At 39.6% G+C, this 19,329-nt stretch overlaps 1 protein-coding gene across 2 annotated transcripts in view; it reads left to right on the top strand.

The window, feature by feature from the left end:
- BMPER (BMP binding endothelial regulator) overlaps window positions 1–19,329 on the top strand; it is a 147,444-nt gene that overhangs the window by 89,490 nt on the left and 38,625 nt on the right. The window contains exons 11-12 of one of the 2 annotated variants that reach the window (XM_015281550.4): window positions 7,430–7,631; window positions 14,249–14,585. In XM_015281550.4, coding sequence (XP_015137036.1) covers window positions 7,430–7,631; window positions 14,249–14,585 — 539 coding nt within the window. Of the gene's footprint in view, window positions 1–7,301; window positions 7,632–14,248; window positions 14,586–19,329 lie in introns of both variants that reach the window. The other variant, NM_001007080.2, reaches the window with a different exon arrangement.

The raw sequence follows: 19,329 nt of genomic DNA, 5'->3' as shown, positions 1-19,329 counted from the left end.
AATGTACTCTTTTGGGCTTGATGTAGAAAAATCACCACTGACGTCAATTCCATAAATTAGTAATCCTGTGTTAGACCAAGGTCATTTTCATATTAAAAAAAGAAAACACTAAACCTGAATTCAAATAATATTAACAGACTGCTCTCAGAGCAAGCTGGGGATTTGCAGTGGAGACTAAACATTTGTTCTTGACATTGAAGAATCGATAGCCTTTGCTGAAATTACAGCATGCAGTAATGCTTCCTAGTGTGACTGTGCAGATATATTTTAATCATTATCAATACCCCTAACGCAGTAATACCTAAGTCATTGCTAGGTCTTGTGGACAAAGATTTTTTTCAAAGAGTACTGCAGTCATCTAGGTTTAGCAGGACGTATGAATAATTTTGTAGTAAAGACCTTTTTTTTGGGTGGGGAGGCAGAAACTTTTGTTCACCAATCATTCAGCATCTTTGTAAATTGACATATAGCACTAAGTCAAACTCAGGGCATTTGGATCCAGCCAACCAGCCCTAGGACTAAAAGGCTGGTACTCTCACCTGCTCCTGTATGTAGATCCTGTTTATTTGTATTTATAGAAATACTAAAAGATTGATGACTCTTCAAAACAACAGCAAAAGATTTAAAAAAATAAATAAATAAAGGGTAGTGTTATGCTTTGCAGATACCTATGAAAGCAGGAATCAGAACTAAAGGATCACAAAGAAGTCTGTTGGTCCTGTTTCTTGTTGTTTCCTTGCCATGGAGAAATACATCAACAAAAAGACTGCAGTTGTTTATTCATACTGGAATGCTGTTCATGATTTAGCTCCTCAGTAATCTCAACTGTGATGGCCTACTCCATAAATATGTATTTGGACAAATTGGAATAGATATTTTATTTATGAAATAGACCATAAAGATTCCTGTGGAGTTTTTGACACCACACCTTGTAATGTGTATTATATCAAGCTGCACTATGCAACAGTTACGAGGAAAGTACTCTAAGGCTATGCATTTTTTAAAGAAAAGCTAATGAAATTCTATTATGTGTGTTCTGTAGCTAACTTTCAAAAGTTAATAATGTGTTCTGCTTGATTTAGGGCTTAATTCAGCATATGGGCTAATTGCATTCAAAGTTTCATTTTATTTTTAAAAAGCTGGGATCTTTTTGAATTACAGATGTGCAACCAGAACACTCTTACACTGGTAAACTTCTATTTTTTCCTCCCTCTCCATACTTAGAAAGTGTCCAAAACAATTTTAGTTATAATTTAAAGTGTATTTTTCTTGGCCACTCTTAACTAGCTACAAGCCCAGAAGAGTGTGACCAGACATCTGGACATCTTGGACTTCAATTGACTGCTCTGATGTCCTGAAAAAATAAAACAAGTTATTCCATGAGCCCCAGAGCTAACAGCCTGGTTTCCTATGGATTTGTGTCCCATTTCCTTTATACCCTAACAAATAATAAACCCAGCTATAGAGACAATATATCCTGTGGCTGTTCTGGAGCTAAAAATGTGCTAATTGGCCAGCCAATATGCTCATGCTCTTTGGCCGGTCAGGATGTGTGTGCTGACTGTCTGGCCTCTACTAAACAGTCTATATATAATTTAGCCTTTTCATAAAGGCCATATACCACCTTGGGGGTAGGGGCCTTAGCCTGAGGGCATCTAGGTACTTTTTGGCAACCTGTTGTTTCAGAAACCGATTCTTACCTTTACTCAGCATACTACCTACTTGAACTTGAGCATCTCTCTGTTAAGTTAGTTTCAAATTGGCCAAAACCAGTTGTGATTTCATTAACTTTCTTTCCTCCTTAAGAGAGTATGTTAAACCTCAAGGAATGCTAAAATGTTCTTTTCCTTGCTGTTTCTTTTTCAGTTTCCTTTCCTTGTACAGATAAATGTGTTTTCAAACCCTGTGCTCCTTGCCTACAATTACCTTCCCAGTTAGTTACCTTTCTTAATGAAAGTCAGTATTTCATTTGAATTGGGTGTATGATTTGTAACATGCAAGGAGAGCTGGCCAAGAGTTCCACAATATTCACTTTAGCACCTAAATACTATTATTACGAGTTTGCAAGAAAGCTATAGATCTTTAGGTGGGAACCAGGCAAACTGTGTGAGTTACATGTGAAGACCATCAAATGTAAGAGCATGAAGTCCATATTTTGTTCTTAAAAAAAAAACAAATATGAAAACTGCCTTGTTCCCAGAAATTCATACAAAAAACAGGAGTTTTGAAAATTGATTTGGGCACCGAAGTGTAGGATTTCCAAAAGACAGGTGTTTGCAGCCAGCTTCTAATAATGTTTAATCGGAGTTGAGTGCCTTAACTGCCTAAGGTGCTTGGGAAATCACAGCTCTTTTTGCATAGCTCTGTGGTGCTTTTAAAAATCTGTGTCTTTCAAGGAAGAAGAGGGGAACGTGGATGTATTTGCCATCATGTAAATGTGCACGTGTAGATGAGCAGAGGGCACTGAAGTTGAGAAATGCCATGTTTAAAACAAGCAACAGACAGTAGTTTTTCAGGCACAGTGGACCAAGGATGTTGTGGATGCTAAAAAAGTTTCTGGGTCAAAAAGTGACTGGACAAATTAATGGAAAAGAAGTCTACCAAAGGTTACTAAATAAAGACAAACCGTGTCTAGCTCAGAAAGTCCCTAAGCTGGAAATAGTGGGAGGCTGGCAGAGTCTTAGGAGGAGCATCTTACATAATTGCCCTTGTCTAACTGTGCCCTAGACAACTGATAGAGACAAGGAGTATCTGCAATAAGCTGGCAACAATTTTCTGTAGGGAAAGAGATCTGCATCCACAGCTCTCTGCTTCATTAGCACAAGTCACACTCCCGTCTACGGAAGCATAGATTTGGCAATGCAGTGATACTCTCCATCCACTACATCTCAACAGAGGAGCAGGTCACACATGACACTAACTAGAGAACAAGTGTTTCCAATAGATTTCAAAAACAGCCACGCATAAAGGCCTTTTTTATTTCCAAAAGAAAAGAAAAAAAAAAAATCAGCAATAAAAACCAGAAACAAAGAAATCATAAATCATGATGTGATTGAAACCCTCTCAAAAGGTAAACAACTCAAAACCTAAAAATGGCTGGAACACTTTTTATGTTGCCTGCCTTTTGCAGTCTTGTTACACCCTGTATTAAGGTTTCTTTCGAGGCCAGACAGTTCTTCATACTGGCAGTGCCTGAGTTATCACACACACTGTTGCAGGGTGTGGGTTTATTTTTTAAGACACCCAGAATTTTAGTAAACCTTTCAAGAATGTTTTGTACAGTGATATCAGAGAATCAGTTATTCGGGCTGTTTTTAGGTAGATTTTCCTTCCCCCATTTCCTTGGTTATTAAAGAAAACAGCGATGTTTGGATCAGACATTCAGCTATCCAATCCAAAATACATTCTTTTTTATTTTAACTGCACTGTATCAAGTTGACATATGACGTGACACGATGTAACATAACATAAAACAACATTACTCTGCATAACACGTTAGAAATTAAAAATAAATATTTCCTTTGGATCCCATTGGTACTATCAATTTTACTTGCACATCTCTGAATTATGTTTGCTCCTCTCTCATTCTTGCCTTTTAGCTCCTTTCATAGGTGAAGAACTGCTCTCTCTCTCCCAGCATGTGGGATAGTAACGTGTATAACATCTCTACATTCTTGGCCTCTAAAAATGCAAACAAAAAACAGTTCTCATCTCTGAAATCTTCACTGGTGCTTGGGCTCATTTTTTGTTGATAGTTTCCTTGCTTTTAGAAAAGTTTTCATTATATTTAAAGGAAAATTAAAACCTGAAAAAATGAAACAGAATCTGAGCAGGTAATAAAATGTATCTTAACATTCATTGTGCAGTATAATTGCATGAATACATAAGGAAATCAGAAAACTTACGGGTATGATTTAGAAACAGTAAAGTCAGATGGTCTCTGTATAAAACCAGGAGATTATTTCCTCTTCGTGAAAAGTGCACTGGTTATTAAAAACTATTATTCCTTTCATTTGAAGTTTGCAAACAATAATTGTGGATAAATATCAATCAATTAATCATTTTATGGACTTTGGAAAGCAGTTATTGATATCCTTATTGTTAGCAATGGGAAAAGGAGAGTTACAAAACTGCATGTTTCTTAAAAGCACACTCAGGCATCTTGGTTTTCTGACACTGCTTAAAGTCCTTAGGCCCTGACTTCCATAGTTGTTGATCAAACGTGATTCATCAGTGACCTGGTTGAAGGGATAGAGTGCATATGAGCAAGTTTGCTGATGCTGTGAAGCTGGGAGGAGTGGTTAGTGCACCAGATGGCTGTGCTGCCATTCAAGGAGACCTGCACAGGCTGAAGAGTTGGACAGAGAGAAATCATATGGGGTTCAACAAGGCCAAGTGTGGAGTCCTACACCTGGGGAGGAATAACTGCATTCATCAGTACAGGTTAGGGGCTGACCTGCCCAAAAGAGGCTTTAAAGAGAAGGACCTGGGTGTCCTGGTGGACAGCAGGTTGGCCATGAGCCAGCAGTGTGCCCTGGTGGCCAAGAAGGCCAATGGGGTCCTGGGGTGCATTAAAAAAAGTGTGGCCAGCAGTTCGAGAGAGGTGATCCTCCCTCTCTACTCTGCCTGTTGGGGCCATACCTGGAGAAGTTGGGTTCAGACTGGAGAAATGAAGTCCGAGGGGAGATCTTATCAATGTTCATAAGTATCTAAAGGCAGGGAGTCAAGTGGGGCTGGGCTCTTTTCAGTAGTGCCAGTAACAGGACAAGAGGCAACAGGCGCAAAGTGGAACAGAGGAAATTCCATATGAATATGAGGAAAACCTTTACTTTGTGGGTGACAGAGCACTAGAACAAGCTGCCTAGAGAATGTTGTTGAGTCATCTTCTGTGGAGATGTTCAAAACCCACCTTGACACTTTCCTGTGCAATATACTCTAGGGAACCTGCTTTAGCAGGAGGTTTGGACTTGGTGATCTCCAAAGATCCCTTCTAACCCCTACGATTCTGTGATTTTGTGATTTTGAATTCAGGTGCACCTGTCAACATGATGTGCTTGAGAAATCACAACTTCTGGTCCCTAGTTGTGAAACATAGTAAAGAGGCATACTAATGATGCCAAGAATGGCTTCACTGAAGACTTAGTGAAAAAAAAAAAAACATGGATGTGGCAAGTTAGGAGTCAATTACAAATCTTACCCAGGTACCGCTTCTGTGATGGTACTGCACTGTGCAGTGGGAAAGATTGGGGTTAGACTTTTAAGACCTTACAGTAAAGGTCATTAAGAGCTGCAGGAGGTAGTGGTGGGATTTATGCTACTACTCCTCTATGAAAATGGGTTATATATACATATATGAAATAATGTAGGTATAGGTGATTCTGCATTGCAGCTGGAAAAAGGAAAGGTAACGTCTCCTGGGGACCCCTTCATCCATATCTTCTATACATATCCCTGCACGGCCTTTAACTGAAGCTAGTGTAAGCATCAGAAAATACAGTTGCTTTTGCACTAGGCTAAATAGGCCAACTGAGAAAGGTATGTTGCTTAGTGAGAACTACATTAAACTCCATCATAGAAATTCTGTGTCTCTTCTCCATAACATCCATGCTTCCTTCTTTCTTTGTAGGCTTGAATTTTCCCTGTTTGTTTTAGCTGCCTTTTCAGAGAAGACATTGTATGATAATTTTTTTCACTTAAGAAATGGCATTCTCTGTTATTCTCCATTCCCCTAGGCTGTTGGCTTTTGTTTTGTTTTGTTTTTTGATTGATGCTGTCCTCAGCTGTCTGATTACTGAGTCAAATTTTCTTACTGTATCAAGCTGTCCCCCTAAAACAGGCATCATCTTACAATAGCAGCCTAAGCCCATGGGTATTCAGCTGGCAGCAGCAGTGTACATTTCTCTGTCCTGAGATTCCTTCTTCCAGGAACAGTGACAGTGAGATGTGGTTAGGACCTATTGTTATACCCAAAGGCTGAAATGCAAATTGCTGCTCTCCTCAACTGCTAAGCAATTCAATCAATTGCTGGGTAACTGCGGGGTGACTTAGAATTGTTGATGTGATTGTGAACAAGTTCTGCCTGTGAGAGCTGTGGCTTCTCTTGATCAGCATAGAGCTGCAAGCATCAATAAGACATCTCCCTCTAATTGTAAAAATGCAAATGACTAGCAGAGATACTATGCCCTTAGATAGTCACTGCATCATGCTATTCATGTACTACTGGCTTTTGTTGTGTGAACAATAACCACTAAAAGTCAGTTTTGTATAAATAACATGTGACAGTTTGTAGTATTAAAAAAGTATGTGTATAGTAAACAGTGATCACATTTCCTCAGTGATAGTTTTCAGCAACTTAATAGTGGTACTAGAGAAGATTTAGAAAAAAATATAAATATACCTATCTTATATATTTATACATGTGCCTATGTAAAATGTGGACAGAACTGGGTCCTGCTGAAGTGGCTTGATGGCTTTTAACTTTAAAGAATCACTCTTACCTAACCTGGGGCATTCAAACTAAACCTCAAAAATGATATTTTGAATTCTACTTCTGTGATTGGATTAGGCTTTGGTCCCACACAAAACTTAAGAGTGAAAGTTCATTCTGGGTGAATTTGACTGTCTGAGAGGAATGCCTCTAGCTAAGCTCTCAGAGCAGGTAGCAGAACGATACAGGCTCCTTCAGAGAGCAACTTCCCACATATTAAAATAGATGTCTAAAACTAGTGAGATGAGAGTCTTTCTAGTTGTGTTTGTTTCTCTCTGTCAGTAAGAAAGAGAATGGGTGATTTGGTCAGAGTAGACACTTCATGCTTGGAAAGCTGGAGTGAAGTTATAAGGCTCCCATCACACATGTCCAGAGATACATGGACCCTGCAAGGCCCTGGGCTCTGTCTGCTCTGATATCTTGAATGAGGCTTGAAATTTTTTGTCAATGGAACTGAGCAATCTCACAGGCTTTGTAACAACCTCAGCTGTCCAGGTGGCACATTATGTGTAAGGGACTAACTGATAGGTTGGAAGATTTGTCTTTGGTTCCTAGCTACAGGTTAACCTTCTCATATCGATCCAATCCAATGATTGATTGACATTTAGTTTTCACTTGCTTTGGGAAAGATTTCTGCTTAAATCATGAGGTTTATACTTTTCAGATATATGTATTCCTATTGGTCCTCAGAAAAAATCTGCTGTGTAGGGCAGAAAGATTAGTTGAGAGCAGCATCCTTTAAGTTCTTATCAACTGCTTTTTTCAAGCTTTGATTGATCCTGATGTAGCACTTCTGTTTCTCACTCACCTGCAGAGCCTGGAGTTTGCACTGTGTTTGGAGACCCCCACTACAACACTTTTGATGGACGGACATTTAACTTTCAGGGAACATGTCAGTACGTTTTGACGAAAGACTGCTCCTCCTCTGCCTCGCCCTTCCAGGTGCTGGTGAAAAACGATGCCCGTCGGACCCGTTCTTTCTCCTGGACAAAGTCAGTGGACCTTGTGTTGGGCAGAAGCACCATCAGCCTCCAGCAGCACCTCACAGTGAAGTGGAATGGGACCCGTATCTCACTACCCTGCGAGACACCACAATTTCAGATCGATTTGGATGGTTATTTGCTGAAAGTGACCACCAAAGCAGGTAGGGCAACTGTGTGTGTGTCTTCTCCTAGAAAAACTTCCGAAGTGCAACAAAAACAGTAATTGGTATAAAACCATAACAGTGACAATAAATATATTTCATAATTAATTAGAGATCTGATACTTGATAAATCTTTCAAAACTCTTTCAGCCTACAAGCAGACAGAAATCCAACTGCGAGTGCAGCCTTTGCAGGAGACTTCCTACACTATATTTCATTCTGCAGTTGACAGTTAACTACTTGCGTAGATAAATGCACCATGATTTTCACTTCCAGTAACTCGAGTGGTTTGTTCAGTGTAATCATTTAAAGACTTGGATACAGGACTTGAAGTTATACTATGTAATTTTGTGGATGACACTAAATTAGGCGGAGCTGTTGAATCCCTCAAGAGCAGAGAGGCCTTGCTGATATATCTTGACAAATGTGAGAGCTGGGCAGTCACCAAGTGCATGAAACTGTACAAGAGTCAGAGCCAAATTCTGCTTCTGGGATGCGGCACCCCAGGACAAAAGTACAGATTTGGGGACAAGAGGCAGGCGAGCCACTCCATGGAAAGGGATCTGGCGGTTCTGAATGACAGAAAGTTGCGTCTGAGTCAAAAGTATGCCCTGGCAGCTCAAAAGGCAAACCGTACCCGGGAGTGGTACATCAGGCCCACACTGCCAGCCCAGTGAGGGAAGGGCTTGTCCTGCTGTGCTGTGTGCTGTGTGGCCTCATCCTGAGCATTGCATGTAGTTTGGGCACCACAGTCTAAGAACTACATAAAATTGTTAGAGAACATCCAAAGGAAGGCTATGAAGATCGGGAAGGGTCTAGAGGACAAGGTGTGTGAGAAGTGACTGAGGTCCCTTGGTTTGCTCAGCCCAGAGCAGAGGAGCTGGAGCTCTGCTCTTTGGTGACAGCAACAGGGCCTGAGGGAATGGCTTGGGGTTGTGTCAGGGGAGGGTCAAGCTGGGGGTTAGGAACAGGTTTTTCACCATGACCAGTGGTCATAGCACCAGGCTGCTGGAATTGGTCTCAGTGATCCTTGTGGCTCTCTTAACTTGGGATATTCTGTGATTCTGTGTTTCTCTAATGCTTACGGCTAAGAACAGAGATGTAATCAGTTCTTTAACATCCATTTTTTTCTACAGTTGCAGCAACATACCTTGCAGTCTAAGTGGGAAATACATGGAAAATCATGGTTATTAATGGTTGGAATAATTTAAGTTGTCAAATTATGGAAACATTTCACTGAGGCTACCCACTAAAATGGACATCCTCATTTGAAAACCAAGGCTTAATTTGCTGTTTAATGCCATTGTTTTGTGCTTCCTTTGTGTGAGAGTTGGGTAAGAGTCTCTTCATGTGGAACAAACTTCAGAGCATCAGAATAAAAAGGAAATGTGAAACTTAGAGAATCTGGCACATTTTTTTTTTTTTTGTAGAAAAAGGCGGGAAGATAGCAGATTCTCAAGTCTTTAGAGACCAAAAGAATACATTTATTATCAAAATTCTAAACCAGAGGACTTACATTTGTTTTGATAAACTATTTTGAGACTATAGTACACTTGCATAGATAAATACCGAGTGGAAGCTAAGAATTTCCTCATTAGCATGTGTTAGGTAGCTCTGTAGTCCTGGGAGATTTCACTTAAACAGTGAAGTACTGTTTCAGTGAGAATACTATTTACTGTTAATTCAATTAAATGCCATGTGCAAACAGTGAAACCAGTCTTTCTTATGGAGTGGTATGGTCACAAGCATGAAGCATAGTCATACTCATTATCTAGAGTCTTTTTTTTTTTCCAAGGGGTACACTAGCACCCACTGTTGAACTGAGAATTTAGACACCTGTTCATATATCCCCTCGAAATGCAAATCTGTATAATGTGGATCCCAGCTCTGGGTTCATTCCTAAAAGTGGCAATGTAGATTTTTGTGGCTGCCTGTAAAATGCACACAAGTTGACCATTATTCACAACTTCTAATTAAAAGCATCTTGAGGGTTTCTCTTTGCAGCCAGCTGAACACTATGAATACTGGCGATGTGGATTTCATTAGCCAACCACAGGCCACGGAAAGGTTTTCAGTTGAAGATGAATGACAGCTAATCCCGCTGCTATTCCATTTGTCTCTGGTGCGAGTCTAATAAATGACTGCACACATCCTCGTCCATGTGTTGGCAGAGGGAGTGCAAACATGGCATATGACAACATACCAAACACTGTGTAATCACTGCAAATTATAGTCTAAATAATTCCTCCCCTTAATAGAGAAGGATTAGGTTTCTCTTACTGAAGGCAGCATGATAGGCCAAGTCCTCCTTCCCTCAGCACAGAAGACATGGAAAGAGGCAGAGAACAACATGACTCCATTTTGCTGGGAGAGGATAAGCAGCAGAGAGGCTGTAGAGAGGAGGAATGTGCTGAGTGGAACTGTTTTAAAGACAAAATTTCCATTCCACAAGAAATTCCAAATGCCAGGGGAAAAAAAAAAAATTGAGAAATTTCTGTTTCAGAATGGAACATGGATTTTTTTTTTAAATTTATGCTTTCTCAACACAGTGGGGGAAAAGAGGCAAAGAAAGAAGATAATGAAAAATAAGAAAAGCCACTGAACTAGAAGAAAAATTGAAAGTAAAATTGGTCTGAAAAGTGCAGAATCTGGTGCTTACAGTTCAGTCAGCATTCCCTTGGATTTTGGTTTTCCCTTTGCAGATCTGGGAGCTGAATCCTGGATAAACCACAGGAGTCCAATGCTTCAGGAAGCCTTGTGGTCCCTAGCTACAAGGCAGTCTGCATGGCAGGACTGCCCTGGAGTTATGTATCCCGAGAATCCGGGCTTCCAGACAGCCCGCCAGGCGAGCTGGCATGAAACCAGGCTGGAGCCATGCCTGGGTTCTCTTGGAAGCTCACTGAATCTGATATGCCTCCCTGATGCATTTCATTTCTGATGAATTGGCATTTTCCCGTGAAAACCTGTTTTGTTGCTGAATTCCTTACCAGCTGTATCCCTGGGTTCCACAGCAGCAATTCTGCCACCGTGAACTTGCTTGGTACTGTTGGTACTGTCTGGCAAGGTGTTGAGTCCTTGTCTACAATGTGTGTATTAATGTATTAAGAAGACAAGAGAGCTGACGGTCACAGGGTTGATGTTATTTCATCTGTCCCTCTAGTGCAGGAGGGTTTTTGTTGTTGTTGTTGTTTTTCTTCTGTGCAGATCTTTTTCACATATCTACTTTGCTGAGACTTTCTGTACCACGTTGGCCCTAAATCTTTAGGGAGGAATGATCTGCCAGTTCTTGAGGATGCCTTTACCATGAAAAATCATGCAGAACAATTGATGGGAGTTCCCAGCATGTGAAACTCAGTGTGTGATGTGCATAAATCCAGAAGAATTTCTTTTAAATGCAGTAGAGCACATAGTGTGCCAAGTTAAGAAATCAAGTAACAAGTTGGTTAAGTGTCCTTCAAAGAAAGAGGAAAATTGGAATACACTAAAAAGTAACTCCGAGAATGTTCCTTTTCTGCACATCTCCAGATGGGACAGATGCTGCATCCTTTGGCTTCCAGTCTCACCACTTACTTGGATTCTGATTCCTGTCCAAGCAAATGGGAAACTCATCCATTGGGAGGGAAAGAGAGGGGGTTGTAGGCACCAGGAAACTCTTCCAAACAATTTCTGTCTGCCAAGGAGACCATTTTAAACGTTGCTCCATAGCATAATCCCATCTGTCACAGCTCTAGTTGGTTTACAGACACCAACTGAATTTTCTGTGTGTGAACAAACAAAAAGACACATGTTCATGAAAGCTAGAAATCTTGTTACTACAGCTAAAGGCAACCTGGCATGATGAATATACTTGCTATGCTTGCATCTCAGCAATTACAGCAAATATAATATAATTACATTATATCTAACTAGAAAAAGTATGTCCACTGCTGGTAGTTAAAGTGTAACTCTGTTAAATCAAATCCCATAATCAGAGCAAGGATCTCTAGATTTAAAGGTGTGCATTTTTATATGCTGAGGTTAAAAATCAGAATTTTATGTTATTCATGTCTGCATATCTAGAGTTCACAGGACAGTGCATGACAAGATGCCAGTGTCTCACCAAGGACACACAAATATTCAGGATAATATTAGAGTTAGCCTTTTGTAATAAATACAGGTGATTTCACTGGAAGTCGGTAATTCACAACTTGAGAAAAAACATTATGAACAGAAAATTATGATTAAATCATTAACCTGACTTTTGACTCTACTGTAAAGTCAGCAGCTTCTGAGGGAGCTCATTTGGGGAACAAGTTGAAAGCTACCTTAAAAATGGAGTTATTTTCTGAAGAGAGCTGTGTGAGAACTTGGATCTGGATACTTCAAACTTTGAGAAAGTTTACATGATTCTCAAGTCTGAAATAATCTTAGTTTATACGTTAATGGCAAGTTTTTTCTAAATGCCAGCACAGCAGTATTAATCTGGTATCTGCAAATCAAGCTGTGTTTTGTTTTGTCCAACGTTGTCAGAAGCAAAGACAGCTGGAATTTGAATTTGTCCAGCAATGATAATATATGAAGCAGCTTGAAAAGGCAGCTTTCCTTCTTGCCACTGTGCTGGCCTCACTAATGAAAGTATTCGTGCACAATTTCTCAGCTGGTTTGGTGTAAAATGCTTCTGGAGGAGAAAGTGGCATTCTGGGATTATGAAGGAATTTGAAACTGCTTTCAGGCAATGTCATAGTATCTATTAGTAGTATCATTGCCTATTGTAACCATAAGAAAGCATGATGAAATAGTCTGTGGAGACTGACTGATGCAGAACTATATGCAAACCTTGCTGGGTAAATCTTCTCCCAAACACTTGGGATAGGTGTAAATCTCATAGGGGCAGGATAGTCCGTACTGATGGCATAGAACCCCTTCTACAGCCATTGACGGGTTCTCACAGTTGATGCATGGACTAGATGATCTTAGTGGTCCTTGCTAATCTTAATGATTCTGTGATCATTGTCCATTAGGCCTCACCTTGATTCTCTGTGGAACAGGTAGGAATTGTCATAGGAGACAGTGGGGTGTGTTGCTAAACAAAGGGTTCCATTTTGAACTGAATCGCTGGTATGTTAATTACTTGCATGAGCATAGAGAAGGATTTGGATTGCACAGTGACAAGTGCTGATTTACAGGAGGAAAGGGTGGTGCTAATCCAGCCCACACAGCAAATGTAGAAATCTGGAGCGAATCCCTGGTCCTGCACCACAGAGTGGTGCTCTTTGGTATTCTTGGCCAGACACAGAGGACAGTGAAATCTGGATTATCCTGTTTAAAAGCAGGTCCCTTTGTTTATCCTTAAATAACTGCCACACATGGGTACTTTATGGGGATAAATTAACATCAGCAAAGTGGTTTGTGGTCTTCAGATGGAAGGCACTGCAGAGATGCAAAGTATTAGCATGCATCAGACATTCGAAAGGCCCTTTTGGGATGAAAGTTAAGTGACTCTTGGTGTTGTTTTTTATCACATACAGTACCAAAATTGCATTCCTTTATGAGATATGTATTTACTGCTCTGAGGACAGAATTCACTTCATGTAAATTCACTCAGTTTAAAATTATAATTTTAGGCTCCACCTGCTTTCTGGACCATCTATAATGTCACTGGAAACAGAAGGGCATTCAGAAGGTAGTTTATTCCCTCTATATTAGACATCCGTGTTGTGATCCCTTAACTACCAGCTTCTCTCCATTAAAGAGACATAAAGCTAGACATTTGCTTTTTAGATGGGTATAGACATGAAATAGATTTCACACACATAAAGTAATTTTGATTTTGATGCACTGGAAGTATGAAACCGTACTGTAAAACAGATTTTAATAGGGCACTTATATCCTGGTCTCTAGACGGATGTTCCATGTCTACCGTCATTCCATAATGTTGCTGAGTTGTCAAGTCAACTTCAAAAGATTGGTAATAAGCACCTTTTGAATGACCCATCTGAATCCATTTCAGAATGCTTTCTTTCAGCAGTTTTACTTATCTAACATCTTTTTGCTTTCATCCTTTAATCTCTTTTTATTCACACAAAGTACTGATTTTGGAATGGTTATCTTTATCCAAATAAGTATCAGCTCTTTAGACAAGAAAAAAATATTTTCTAGGAAGTATTCATTGTCAGAGTCTCATAGGGCATGGGCACCTTTGTACACCCATGATCTGTGCAGCACGTGACAGTGGCTGAAATTGTGGCCCTCCTGAAATCCACTAGAAATTTGCCCTAGAAAATTCAATTTGCTGAATTATACAGCAGCCATCATTCAGTGTTGAGAGCAGTTCTCCTTTGGATCCAGATTTTTTAGGATGACCCCATTCAATAGCAAGGAGGAACAAACGTAAGCAGAGGGAGGAACAAGTATATTATAATCAACTGTGATTTAAGAAACACTGCAATTGCCAGAGGTGCTTACTGAGAGGTATATGGAAATCTAACAGTATTATCAGAAGGAAACCAATAGTTTTGTTTAGGTTCCTCTGAACACTGTTTCACATATATAAGGTATGGTTTTATTAACCTCAATTCTTCTTTATTTTTTTCCTTTTTTGAAACTGTTTGTTTTTATCTCCTCTCTTTCTTTGTTAGGCCTGGAAATCTCATGGGACGGAGACAGTTTTGTGGAAGTCATGGCTGCACCACATCTGAAGGGCAAACTCTGTGGCCTGTGTGGTAACTACAATGGGCACAAGCGAGATGACCTGATTGGGGGGGATGGGAATTTTAAGTTTGACGTGGACGACTTTGCTGAATCCTGGCGTGTGGAGTCTAATGAGTTCTGCAGTCGCCCGCAGAGGAAGCCTGTGCCTGAGCTCTGCCATGGGACTGTCAGGGTGAAACTCCGGGCTCACCGGGAATGCCAGAAGCTCAAAGCCTGGGATTTTCAGAGCTGTCATTCAACGGTGGATTACACAACTTTTTACCGGTAAGTGGGGCTTGCTGAGGAGGGGGAAAAAATTACTATGTGAAGAAAAAAAAAGCACACAAAATCTGTCCAATTCAGGAATTTCAGTGCATGTTTTGAGCTGTTTTTGCTAAGAACTAGTAAACAGGCTTATACTTAAGCTTGCAGGTGCATTATGGAACACTCTTCTGACACAGGGATCAGAAAATGTCAGTCCTAAACTAACACAGACCTGAGCAGCTAACAGGGAGAATGGCAGACTTATGACCATTTAGAGAAAGAAATGTGCTTTGGGAGAATGAGAAAAGGGGGAAAGTAACGAAAGACTTGAAAACATTTTGGTAAGCACCTTCAAATTTCAAAGTCAACTGTAAAGCTTAGGCTGACTTTAATTGCTATTGCTTGTGGTCCAGAGAAGTCTTCCTGAAAAGGTGTTGAAAATGACCTAATCAAAGCAGAGACATCAAGTACTACTTCTTCCTTTTGGGTGGTATAGTTTGTGGGTGTAAAATTTGAAAGGACAGAGTTAACAAAATGTTCAGTCTGTGCCCATCTTGCCCTAGGAGCAAACAAAGACAGAAGAGGATCTAAAAGTCTTGTCTGAGTGAACTATTAAAGAGTTTTTATTTTTAAAATGTTTCCAGTCTAAACCACAGATACATCATTTCTGTTCTTTAATTGGCATGAGTTTATTTGCCCCTCACTCAGTAAATAAAATTGGCTTTTCATTTGATTGCCTGACATAAAAGATAAAAGCAAGCCGAGTCACAGTTGTGTGATGATGAATGGAGCTGCCTGCTCTCTGAGCTCCCAGCTTTCCCCACTCACACACATCTGCTCAACTATTGAGCTTATTAGGAAAAGCTTTCTGAAATGATTCCATTTCCCTCATGAGTTGCCTTTCCTCTTCTTTTATAACGAGGCAGAAAGACTTTTATCTACCCTAGCAGAATACTACTGAGTAGTAGGAAATGCTACAAGAAATCACACAGCTTGTCTCTGTGTTTCTGCATTTAGCTTCCTATAGAGTATCCCAGCTTAGCAGCCCAACAAAAAGTAAAAATTATACCGTGGGTAGGCTGTAATGCTTTGTCTTTTCCAATGGCTGGGGACACAGCAGAGACTGCTAGAGCTGCTAGCACATGCATACAGAGCCTGCTGGATGCATTTCAGCAGCATTCCCATCTCACTTCCATCGTTCTCTGAAGGTAAGTGATGACAATACAAATGGAAAACAGGCATACAGAGATTTGTTTCATTTTGCAGTTGATTTTTTTTGTCCCTTTTTAAAAGTAGTTTGTGATTGATTTACTGCAGTACACTTCCTGACACTACAGTGGAAAATTATTTACATTTTGGCTAGAGCAGACAGAAAAAAAAAAAATCTTGCACACGAGAATTACCATTAAGCATTTCTGTTCCTTTACAATATTTCCTCCTGTCCTGGAAGGACACTGACATCAAGTAAGTATTTAATTAGATTATGTCCTTTTGGAGAAAAGTTTATTTTTCTCTTAGGGGAATTTACATTGAAAGGACCACCATATCCTGTCAGAAGTGACTGTTCATTTGCTTCTATTTAAATATCACCAGTTGTTAGAATGTTCAGATCCAAATATGGGAGTCACAGATAAAATATAAGTGACAAATAAATGCAGAGACTTAGTAGGATGTTGCTGCTTGCTAGAAACTGACTAAGTTGTAACAAATAATTTATTCAACAATCATGGCCATTTTTCATACTAGGAAATTACTCCAAGTAGGTTGACACGCATTTGAGAAAGCTCTGGGAAGCTTTTTATTGGAAATATTTACATGTATAATTATATATGTGTGCGTTTACATATAAAATAAGAGTACTTATGGGAGCTGCATTTTTCCTGAAGGTTTTTCAGAGACACCACTGTTGGTTTAACTGAATTTTTCTAATTATTTTTTATTATGAACAAGCTTCAGGTAACAAAGGCAGTGAAGAAAGTAGAATGTTGGGGTCAGGTTTTTTTCAGTTTTCTGCTTTTCTCCTCTCTGATTTGGATGAATTCTCTGTTTTTACTCTCCACCATATTATGGATTTTTTCCATTTAAAATCCTGCATTCTCAGAGAATTATTTTTCCTTGGTCATTCTTGCCTATATTATCAGCATAGCCTCATTTTCACTATGCTGCTCTTCTAGTGACCTACTGCTAATAAGAATTCTCAGAAATAGAAATAAACTCAGCAGGAATCCTAAAACTAGGGTGTGTTTTCTGCAAATACCAAAAAAGGCAGTGAACAATGCATTGCAAACATTTGTCTAACACTGTTACTGATGAGATTTTGATGATGAGACATCTCAAATTCATTTGAAGTCTCATTCTTTTTACAGCTGTAGTTTCTCCTTTTGTTAGCCATCCAAAAAACATATACAGCAAGATTGCCTCGATTGTTAGGTGAAAAGGATACGGTTAATGTTTGAAAGTGTAATGATCTTGTTGCATGGTTGTGGGGTGAAGAACAGCTAAGTGCTGAGTTTGTCCTTGATAGATCTTTGACGCCTTATGAGAAATGGTTCTGCACCTTACCCTTCACCTTTTTTTGATGCTGTAACTTTGGTGACTTGCGTCTCTGCAAAGCGCCTGGAAAAATAAAGCATAATGTAAGACTAAAAGAAAGGATTTTGAAATAGTCCAGACTCCAAACTAACAATTCTGGCATCCAACTTAATACCACTCTTTTAATTCTTTGTATTGTGACTAGACACGTTTTATGGGCTTCTAATTTTGTTTTGTTTTGTTTGAGATTGGTATTTTTTGTTTGTTTTTAATGCCTTGCTAGTTGTTCGCTATTCTTGAGCAATGCACTAAAAATAACTCTTAGGGTTGAACTTCATGGAGGCAAGTTTAAGTAGGGAAACAATTTTGAAGATTCTGGTAAAGGAGATTTTGGTTAATTCCATGTGAAGAAGAGATTAAGCAGTGATAGTCATCCCATTACCTCTGACCTGTTTTTATACATGTAGAAAAGAATCCTGGATTACACTTTGACCAAAAAAAAAAAAAAAAAAAGAATTTTTTAGAGAGGAATATTTTGGTCATTCATGCAATAAAGCTTGCATTCAGACTTCTAAAGCTGCCCTTTAATGAAAGCAGCACTAATAAGTGATATCATCTTGTTATGCTGCTGTTAACACAAAAAACTCATCACATTATCAAGAATGATCATGGTATTCTTTCTTTAAGCTCTTGAATAAGGATTTAGGGGTTTGGGGATTTGAGGAAGGAGAAATGATCTTTCAGTGCTCAGTGAGCCCTTCCACATGGCTAATCTCATTGTGCATAATTGAGCAGCACAGGAGCAAGGGCATGGAGTTGACTTCAGCCCCAGTGAAGCCAGGGAGCCACATGGTGTTGGGATCAGGTTCATGGTTCATGTAGTAGATTTCTCTATTTGAGAATGGAAAAACTGTGCCCGAGACAAGCATTTTATTATTATTACTCTTACTGTTACCATTAATATATATATATATTTTTGGTATTATTATTACATTTTTAACTGTCAGTAGCATACAGAAAAGTTAGTTACTCTTTTTCTCTTTTGTAATTGTTGTAAGAGGTGTGTTTTTTTGTCTTAAACACCTAAATTTAATCCTATTCCATGTTTTATGATGAACAGTAATTAACATAATAATAGCTTAATGATACAACATGAGGAAATGTTTTCAAACTAAAAGAAGGTAGACTTAGGTTGGATACACGGAAAAAGTTTTTTACAGTAAGGGCAGTGAAGCACTGGACAGGTTGACCAGAGAGGTGGTGGATGCGCCATCCCTGGAGACATTCAAGATCAGAGTGGACAGGGCTCTGAGCAACCTGATGGAGCTGTGATTGTAGGGAAGTTCATTGCAGGAAAGTTGGACTAGACGGCCTTTAAGAGACCCTTCCAACTCAAACAATTCTATGATTCTATAATTCATTCACTTGAATCACTTGAATCAAAGACATATGGGAATTGCAAATCTACTCTGCAATTCTTGTCTTAAATATTCCTTGTAAGAGTGCTGATTTTATTCCAGTGTAATGAATTAGTGAGTTTCTTTTTCAGTTACCTTGTGTAGTTAACTTTTCAGACGCTTAATTTTCCGGAAACTTTCCACTTTACTAGAGAAAATGTTATTGTTTAGCATCAGTGCATAAATCACAATGTTGTGTAGTCCTTCAGCTCCCTCTTACTAGGTTTGACAGATATGCCGTGAATGGCTGCAGAGAACATGTGAGCTGCAGCACTGCTAAGTTAATTACAGGCTCTATTTAAAAGACGGAGAGCAAGGGTTTGAAGCAAAAGTTTTTAGGGCTTTTTCTCCTATTAACAATGATGCCCTGCAGCTTTAAAATTCATGTGGTTATGCCTCTGTGTTCACTCAGCGGGATAGCGCAAAAGAAATGTCGGCTGAAGAATGACTTCAGAAAGGCCCACTTCATGTTTAAGGAGTGGTTGGAATTAGGATCTCTGTAGCCTTCTGTTTTCTGCCAAGGGTTCATATTGCAAAATCCTCCCTGCAAGGTTTTCTGCTCCTGGCTGTTGATGTGGGCACAGCAGTCTCCTGCACTGCTCCAGCTAAGGCCAGGCAGTTCTGGGGCTCATGTGGAGCAGTCAAAGGGTGACTGCAGCCCTAAATGCTGTCTGGGGCAGCTTCTGCCCCAGCCTCAACAGCTGTGTCTTCACCTCCTGATGGCACAGCTGTCCTGTGCCCACTGCAAGTCAGGGCTAGTAGTACTAGCTCAAAAA

The sequence above is a fragment of the Gallus gallus genome, chromosome 2 (genome assembly GCF_016699485.2).
Source record: "Gallus gallus isolate bGalGal1 chromosome 2, bGalGal1.mat.broiler.GRCg7b, whole genome shotgun sequence".
Classification (NCBI taxonomy): Eukaryota; Metazoa; Chordata; class Aves; order Galliformes; family Phasianidae; genus Gallus; species Gallus gallus.
This window is presented reverse-complemented; position numbering and strand designations above follow the sequence as displayed.